Here is a 9,603-nt window from a genome sequence, read left to right as displayed (position 1 = left end):
TGTTTCGGATTATCATAACTCTGAATTTTGGTTGAAGTATTTCTCCTATATATATGGTTGCCACTTCCTTTTGCTGCTCTCTTTCAGTCTTCTTGCTGGTACCATATGAACTTCTGACGTTGGCACGATTATCCATTTATCCAGACGAGTCAACACAGCACTCACCAGCCATTCATCTCACACCACAACCTTGTGGGGCACAGGACCGAAGTGTTCATGTTTACTGCTGGTAGTAAGGCCGAGACGATGACTGGACAGAGTTGGCCTCCTCTACCCAAATGCTTATCTGGACTTGGCATCATCTTATCTTGTTGCTTAGCCACAAGTTGTGGATCGCCAGGACCCTTTCTTGCACGCGTCATTCTCGCCTTGTCCCTGAAAGTACAAATTTGCAAGCGTCTACCACAAGATGGAGAATGAGAACTTTGCTGCTTGTGATCTCAATTTAAAGTTATTGCAAATCACTGTAGTGAAATTTAGAATTACTGATATAATGGAAGTAGATTCATCAGTACTAACAACACGGAACATTTATGCTGGAACAACAACAACATTTCCCCAATCTCTATGACCTAACATCTCACAAATAAATATGCAGATCCATGGGTACTGCATGTTCACTGATACAGACACCACTAGTAAAAATCTGATAACTCTTCACTTCTTACACCCAGATGGGGAGTGTACCAAGCTCAACACTTGGAACATATCTATCATCGCATCAGCTAGACAGGGTTGCTGCTGGAAGGCATCACACATGGACTTCCTGTACCAAATGTTTGTGCCTTGCATGCGAGCCTCACGGTCGTATGGATCTGCGAAGGCTCAGCCATTGCGCCGTTCCCGTAGTCCCCACAGGCCAGCCTTTTCGTGATGGGTGGGACCAAAGATATGCCGAGTTGGTTGATTATCTCGATATGGCGCCCTGTGAACGGGTTGCTCCACATGAAGGTGTTCATGGCTGGTGCAACAAAGAGTGGTTTCTTGTAGTCCCACGCTCGCACTATGCATGTCAAGAGGTTGTCACATAACCCACCAGCAATCTGAGAAACTAGCATAACATCAGTTTAGGCAGCACTGAGAGCGACTTCTGTTAACTGATTCAGAGCATGGTTCGTACAGAAGAGAAAACAAACCTTGCCCAGCGTATTTGCTGATAATGGAGCAATCACCATGATATCTGCCCACTTCCTCAGTTCTATGTGTAGAACCTCGTCCCCTATCTTCTTCCAGCTAGACCATTCATCATCATCAGTGTAAAGAATGACGTCACTGGGCAGAGATGATCTATCAACAAAGTGCAATGCTGACTTGGTTGCCACAGCTCGGACTTCCGCCCACTCAGAGAAGATACGACAGAGGCTCTCAAATTTTATAGCAGCTACACTTCCTGAAGCAGCAAGGAGGACCCGTGGCTTATTGGGCTCCAGCATCAGGTTTTCCTGTACTTGTCCTGGTGTAGCCATCTGATTTGCTTGGACTGCTCAACTGCAACAGAATTATAAGACTTGAGAGGATTTATGCTGGCAACTGGCATACGAAAACATGATCAACAGTGCACAATCTGGAATGAAATTAAAGAGAAACAGGGGAAATTCATTTCAAAGAAGCACAAGAGATATTTTATTGCTCAAGGAACCATGAGCTTTATCTTGTAATACCCTGAATTTGATATGCTTTACATTCAGAACTCTGCTATCATCAACACAAAAATCAAGTGTTGTTACTTGGATTAAGGTGCAATCTGGTTGAACTAGACGAGTTAACACATTGACAACGTAAAAACCATAATTAGCAGTTCCAACTTATAATTAACATTCCTGGGTCAAATGTACAATTTTGACACACTCAAACGGCAATCCAAGATGAGTTAGCCGAACTAATAATCTGGCACCTTTTGCTATGGTGCTAAGTTAGTACATATTAGAAGTCTCACTACATTGCAAATAAAATATAGTCCTACGCCATATCGAAAATACATACATACATGTTGGGAACAGTTATGCTAGAGCAGAAAACGAACCTAATCTGCCAAAGGGCAGAATTAGGGTTATTGGATAACCAAAATTTGTTCCTCCCTGATCCGGGGAACCTTGCCTCGTGCGTAATCGACCCATTTCAGTTCCAGATAACCAACAATTGGTGCCTTAAGTGTCAATTCACCCACGGAACTGCTGCTCTAGAATGCAACTAACATTTTGACAGCTAAACCATGATTTAGCTCCAGAAGAGGCTTGTGTAGACAACAACAAATCAACCACGATTTAGCTCCAGAAAATGTCAGAAATCAACCATGGATTAGAGGAACCGAAGGGGGAGATGAAGCCTAGCTAAGAGGCCAGCTTGGGGAGCGGCAAGGAGATGGCGTCGTTCCCCATTGCATCTAGGGTTGGAGGAGGGCAAGGATGCAGAGAGGAGGACGGGGATGCGCAGAGAAGGGAGGGCCTTGGATGAGAGCGGGGTTGGGGAGAGGAGCGGGGAAGAGGGCAGGGAGAGCATTACCGGAGGCGGCGCCGCCGCCGATCGGGTCGAGTTGGTGCTCGCTCGCCAGAGGGGAACGAAGAGGTACGCGGACGCGGGGGTGCGAGGCCAGATTCCATGCGTTTCCGAGCTCGCACCCTCGGAAACTCCCTAGGCAGAGCGGACGGGCTTGGAATTGGGTCAACTTTCCCAGCTGCAATTCTTTTCTATGGCCATCCAAACAGAATTCCATTTCCGAGGCCAGATTCTGTACATCCAAACACAGCGTTATAATAGGATTCTTATGAGATATCCCATTTATCCCAATAAAAATTGATCGATCAGGAAATAGCCAAACACTATATATAACTATACTTACTCTCGTAATTCAGATGCGCTAATCTGTCCAGCTATTGACTCATACGTGTTCTCTGTGTTTATATAGTCAGAACAACATTAGGTACATACTATCTCCATTTCAAAGAATAAGGTGTCCTCGTTTTTCGTGTTTTTATTTGACCAATAATTACTTGAAATATATAAAGATTATTTGTATGAAATTAGCATCATCGGAAAGTGTTTTTCAATACAAATTCAACGATACTAATTACGTATAATATAATTAAAATTTTGTTGCTCAACTTTTATGATTAAAATTCATTTTGGAATTCGTGTGCGTCTCATTTCTTGAAACAGGGTACTAGAGATTAATCTATAGAAAAAGAACTCGACTATGCTTTTTTCGAGCCACCAGCTCTCGACTACTTGCTGCAAGGTAAGCTCGATAACGCATCCGAATAAACAAAGGTTCGTTATACGACCGTCCACCACCTAAGCTAGGCGATTTACACAAAAATAACCCAAAAGTGGAAGAAAAGCACAGACTGACCCTCCGGCGAAACTATTTCACTCATCTAACCCTTTTATGTGGTGCCCCTCCCACGGGCGCCACATATGCCCATGTGGCTCCCTCCCGCCGGCGCCACCTGTCCCGGCCGACGTGGCCCCCTCGCCGCCGAGCCGGTGCGCCCATCCGACGTGGCGGCATGTGTGGCGCCCCTCCCAACGGCGCCACACATGCACTTGGAATCCCCCAAAACATACCGTGAGACAAATCCTCCGGGACTTAGCCATTTTGCGAGGCTCGATGTGTGGCGCCGATGCCACGGGCGCCACACCAGCTCGTGTGGCGCCGATGCCACGGGCGCCACACATAGAGGCTCGCGAAAACGGCTAAGGACTTATCGTCCGGAGCCCCTGGATGTTTTCGACCCAATAGTTCATATAAGTTGGCATGTGTGGCGCCGATGCCACGGGCGACACACTAGCACTTGTGGCGCCAGTGGGAAGGGCGCCACACATGGACTTGTGTTGAAAACATGAAAAATCCAAACTCCAACAGTTACGAGTACAACATTGGACACAACAAGTAGCAATTTCATGACATACACATATAACACTTCATAGGTCACATTGTAGCACGTAGATTCAAACAACAAGTAGCATTACAGACCATGGTTCGAAATGACATAGGGTTCACAAATCGATACTTATGAATATAGAGTTCACAACAACACGTAGCACATCCTAGTAGCATCCTCGACGTGCCGTCCTCGGGGCTGCTTCCGGACGGCCATCCTCTTCGTCCGCTGCCTTGGCTGTTGTTGCTGCTGCTCCTCCTGCTGCTCCTCCTCCTCCTCCTCCTCCTCCTCCTCCTCATCTGAAGAGAACGGCTCGTCGTTCCTCATCCTCGACATAGCTGATCTCCGCGGCGGCCCGTCATCCTCCTCAGTGACAACCTTCTTTCCTCGGTTGACATAATCTTCCGGAGTGTACCGGTTTGGAGCCTTGCCCCTTGGCTTCAACTGGTAAGCTGACCGTGGGGCTTGCTTGGAGGTATGCTTTCGAAGTATGCCTTGACTCAGAATTAGGTCGTCCTCAGGAGGAATCTTCACAAACATGAACACATGAGATTACAAAAGTTGAAATTAGTAAGAACATGTTTCACAGCAACAAAATAGTCCATACCTGCGGTTCTTCGGAAGAGGAGGATGTAGGGATTTCGCCTTCGCGGCAACCTAGCAAGTTCGCTAACCGCCGCATCTTTCGTGCGGTGTTCGCGTCATGGAACTCATGGTTACAAAGCCACCAGAACATAATAGTGTACATTCAAAGTTGGTGATCATACCTTAATGAAATTCCGCAACGGTCCGACGAGCTTTTCATCTCTCCCGCTCTCGCTCCCACATAACCTCGCACTCCTCGGCTGTTTTTGGATCTCCTCCCGCTGTGACAAACATAGCATACACAATTTAAGCGAGCACATGGCAATCTAGATGATGTACTAGTTAGTGAGAGAATCCATTACCACGAAGTTCAGCTCGGAAGCAATAGAAGTCGATCTCCCTCTGCGAGCAAAAGTGTCGTGCTGGCTTTGCCCAACCTCATCGAACTGGATGGGGTCGTCCAAGATCTCCTCACGATACGCGCGCTTCACTAACTCGATACGCGTGTTCTGATGGAACCACTCGAGGTAGTTGTTGAAAGCGGTGAAGTCGTGAGGCACAATCTGCTCAGGGCCAGCATTCCGTGCCGCTTCCAAGCGGTGTTGGAACGCTGCGATGTGGCCGCTATGATGGATCGGCCAATTTGTGATCTTCCTCTGCCGCTGCCTATCAAAGCCTGCAAGAATCAACAAGTTAGTTTGTACCTCTTCTATCAAGAATCTTCCATCGCATGATTCCAGAAGTTTACCTATGAAGCGCCTTGTCCGTGTCTTGCCACATTGGTGGGCACTCCTGATACAGCCCAAGCTTGTCTCATCACTCTTTGCGGCTGGTGGTGTTCAACAAGCCACATGCATATGAGTGGGCAGCGCATACGCCAGAACCGCGCCTCCTCCGTGCACTTGTGGTTCAGGTCAGCCATCCCCGCGCCAATATGGTAGTAGCTACCATATGGCTCCCATTCCACCTACAGCATACAATTATTTAGAACATGCCAGTAGAATCAATCAAAACTAGGATTGCAACTCCGCAGTGATCGGTTACCTGCTCAGCGGTAAGAGTGTCCAACTCCGCGAGTGTACTGCCTGTACATGACCATTGGATCGCTCGTCATCTCCGAGACATTGTCCCAAAGGTATGCCCAAGTGGGCTCCCGATCGGGAAAGTGAGGGTGATGAGGCCATGGCGTCTCGGTGAGTACCACGGGACGCCCAACCGATAGGCGGTCCCAGCTCCATACGGAAAGTAGGAGCATGCATCCACCAATACCGCCGCTCCCGGTCCTGCTCCCGGTCCTGCGACAAGCTTCGTCCAAGCTGCGTACATAAGATATTTGGTTACTACTTTGTCTAGCACACTACTATAGAAAAATAGTACATAGAACAAATCATCACCTGCCGGTAGAGGTAGGCAAGTGCCGCTGTTCCCCAACTCCACCGGTCGTCCAACACCGTAAGCGCCTTCAGCCAACACCAATGGGCCAGCTTCCCCCCACTGTCAGGAAAGAGAGTCCTCAAAATCATGTACCATAAGTACACGCGGGCGTACGTCCTCCGAGTGTCCTCGTTGGCCTCTATCGGGCATTCTCCAAAGTTAGTCCTGATCCATTCGAAAGACGCGCCGGCGGGTACTCTCTTCTTTGGTTCTGTTTGCAGCGGAGGAGCCCTGCCAATAAGCCCCTCCATCTGCTGGCGCCACCCATCAGAAGCTGTGTTCATACACAGTGGCTCGCCCTGAATAGGTAGTGCAAGGATCATGGAAACATCCTGGAGAGTAGGGGCCATCTCGCCGGCCCTCAAGTGGAAGGTGTGAGTCTCCGGCCTCCACCGGTCGACAAGGGCGGTGAGTGCCGAGGGGTTCATGTGTGGCCCCCACGGCTTACAAGGGATATGAACGGCATAAGACCGGTAGGCCGGATGAACTCCGTGTACCTCTCGTCATACGGTATATCCGCTGTGCCATAGTAACGAATCTTCAAAGGGTGAAGATCCGTTCCCCTCTCCGTCATATGAACAGCCCGGTGCATCCTGTCGTACTCTTCATCCAGAAGCCACACCATCCTACATGTTTACACAACCATATTATGAGTCATTCCACTAACAAAAATGAGCAACACATACATGAGACATACCATTCCTAGGCACATAATAGACATATGTAAGACAATAGAATGCATTTGCTAAGCTCCAATTTTGCCTTTCACCACATACATACATAAGGTTCCATACATACACACATACATCAAATACATACATATACATTCATATCTAGGGATAGAACACCATATGAGTTATTCCTTCACATACACATTCATGAAATTTGATGCCTATGGTTCCTCCACAAATCTAGGATACATACATATCTAGGGTTCCTTCAAACATCTTTGGATACAATGCATACAATCTAGCAAAATTTAACATCTATGGTTCAAACACATGCATACAATCTATGGTTCCAACAAATCTATGGTTCAAACACATGCATACAAATCTATGGTTCAAACACAACCAACATTTCCAATCTAGGCAAAACGGCTAAATCGAATTAAACCGGAGCAAATCTTGGATGAATCGAAGGGGAACGAAGGGGAATACCTTGAGGATTGTATGGGGATGGATTTGGCCGGCCAGATCAGTCCAATCCGTGGAGGATTTGGTGGGGGGCGGCGGAGAGGCGGCCGGCGGCGGCGGTTGGAGGAGAGAAAGAGAGGAGAGAAAGAAGAGAAAGAGAGGGTCGGGCTGGGGGCGGGCGCGGGCGCCACACTTAAGTGGATGTGTGGCGCCCGTGGCATCGGCGCCACACATGCTAGTGTGGCGCCCGTGGCATCGGCGCCACACATAGAGCCTCGCAAAAACGGCTAAGTCCCAGACGTCCGGAGCCCCTGGATGTTTTCGACCGAAAACTTGATATAAGTTGGCATGTGTGGCGCCGATGGGAGGGGCGCCACACATGCTGCCACGTCGGATGGGCGCACCAGCTCAGCGTCGATGGCGCCACGTCGGCTGGGTGTGTGACGCCGGCAGGAGGGGCGCCACACTGGCATGTGTGGCGCCGATGTGTGGGGCGCCACACAAAAGGGTTAGATTGGTGAAATAGTTTCGCCGGAGGGTTAGTCTGTGCTTTTCTTTCACTTTTGGGTTATTTTTGTGTAAATCGCCCCTAAGCTAAGCTAACATTCGAGCTTAATCATTGACCAACTAATCGTCATTGACTCGTCCATTTGTTTAGAGCGTAATCAAGCTGCTTACGCCTGGCCAGTGGGCCGAGAACCTGTGGAGAAATAATAAAATTGCCAACATTCACAAGGAACTGGGGAAGTGGCGATTTCTTACAAATTAAGAGTTAAGTGGAGTTCTCACGTAGAAAAGAGTTAACTGAGTTAACAAAAAAATTAGAATTTGTACTGTTCTTGGAAGAACATCTAAGATAGAGCCTGCCTCACAAATAGTTTTTATGGAAAAACTCTCTTGCGGCCAAAGAAAAGCATTATTCAAGATTTCCAAAATTCAAATAACTCAGGTGCGCCATTGCTATCTGGCTTAGCAGTGGCGCACGAAGCAGTACGCCACTACTAGCTCTCTGCTTCGCTACTTTTAAAAGCGGGAGGTGCGCCACTGGACAAAGAAAAGGTGCGCTGGATCTGGATCTGGCACATTTTTTTGATTTTTTTTTTGCTCATTTTTGTTTCTCGTTTTTGTTGCCCGAATTATTTGTCCCGTGTTCATCTCATTCATAGCCTAGCCGCCGGTGAGGATGGATGAGAGAAGGGAGGAGAGGTGAGGTGAGGATGGAGGATGGAGGAGAGGCGGGTTCATAGAGAGGAGGAGGGTAATGGAGGTCGAAGGGAGGAGGGAGGCCGGAGGATCATCGGAGTTCGCTGAAGTTCGCCGGAGAGGAGTAAGGAGGAGTGGATGGAGGAGTAGAAGGAAAGAAAGGAGAAGAGGAAGAGGAGAGGAGGAGGGGAATGGAATGTATGGAGGAGGAGAGAGGAGGGAGTAGGAGGGGGTAAGTGGCCGGCCAAGGCATTTCAAATTTCGTGGGCGGGAAGTTTAGCAGTAGCACACCAAGGCATATGTACACCACTCTACTTTTAGTTTCTTTTCTTTTAAAATTCTGCTCGAAATCTAAAACCTAAAAAAAATCTTATTTCCGTTTCAATTTTTTAGAATCTAAATTTGTTCTAAACGATCGGAGGAGTTGAAATCGTATAGAAAATTCCGCGTATATATTTTTTCATATAAAACGATTTTTATCGGAGGTCGTATGCAACCAGAAATCCCGTGTTACCGAAATATGACGCCATTTTGAAAAAAAGATTGAACTTCATGTTTGTTAATTCTCATTAATACTAGGTGACATAATACATGAACATCTTGAAGGATTTTATTTTTTAAATTTCTATCTATTTCTTTTATTTTTTTCAAAACCAAAAAGGCGATCCAAGGGGATATTTGGGCACCACTTAGCAGTGGCGCACTGATACGTCTCCAACGTACCTATAATTTATGATGTTCCATGCTTGTTTTATGACAATACCTACATGTTTTGCTCGCACTTTATAATGTTTTTATGCGTTTTCCGGAACTAACCTATTAACAAGATGCCGAAGTGCCAGTTCCTGTTTTCTGCTGTTTTTGGTTCCGGAAAGGCTGTTCGGGCAATATTCTCGGAATTCGACGAAACAAAGACCCAGTATCTTATTTTCCCCGGAAGACCCCAGAACACCGAAGGAGAGTCGGAGGCGGGCCAGAGGGCCACCACACCATAAGGCGGCGCGGCCCCAGGCCTGGCCACGCCATCCTATGGTGAGGAGGCCCCAGGCACCTCCCTGCGCCGCCTCTTCGCCTATAAGACCCCTTTCGACCTAAAAATGCGATACCAATTGACGAAACTCCAGAAAGACTCCAGGGGCGCCGCCGCCATCACGAAACTCCAATTCGGGGGACAGAATCTCTGTTCCGGCACGCCTCCGGGACGGGGAAGTGCCCCCGGAAGCCATCTCCATCGACGCCACCGCCTCCATCATGCTCCGTGAGTAGTTCCCCCATGGACTACGGGTTCTAGCTGTAGCTAGTTGGTACTCTCTCCCCCATGTACTTCAACAATGATCTCATGAGCTGCCTTATATGATTGAGAT

General features: G+C 47.8%; 1 protein-coding gene across 1 annotated transcript; it reads right to left on the bottom strand.

Annotated features, from left to right (window-relative positions):
* Positions 1-467: 467 nt before the first annotated feature.
* On the bottom strand, positions 468-2,612 carry LOC124661327 (phosphopantothenoylcysteine decarboxylase-like). The gene is made up of 3 exons (XM_047199188.1): positions 2,503-2,612; positions 1,137-1,488; positions 468-1,043 (listed from the first exon to the last, which is right to left on the bottom strand). The coding sequence occupies exons 2-3, from the start codon at positions 1,464-1,466 to the stop codon at positions 726-728; spliced, it is 648 nt and encodes a 215-aa protein (XP_047055144.1). The 5' UTR covers positions 1,467-1,488; positions 2,503-2,612; the 3' UTR covers positions 468-725.
* Between the last annotated feature and the right edge of the window lie 6,991 nt (positions 2,613-9,603).

Source organism: Lolium rigidum, chromosome 6, assembly GCF_022539505.1.
Source record: "Lolium rigidum isolate FL_2022 chromosome 6, APGP_CSIRO_Lrig_0.1, whole genome shotgun sequence".
Taxonomy (NCBI): Eukaryota; Viridiplantae; Streptophyta; class Magnoliopsida; order Poales; family Poaceae; genus Lolium; species Lolium rigidum.
This window is presented reverse-complemented; position numbering and strand designations above follow the sequence as displayed.

Bases quoted from the DNA above. Each gene is read 5' to 3' on its own strand.
- LOC124661327 (XM_047199188.1), bottom strand. From the start codon at position 1,466: ATGGCTACACCAGGACAAGTACAGGAAAACCTGATGCTGGAGCCCAAT. The intron at 1,044-1,136 runs GTTTGTTTTCTC...CTAGTTTCTCAG, and splicing joins CAGCAAATACGCTGGGCAAG to ATTGCTGGTGGGTTATGTGA.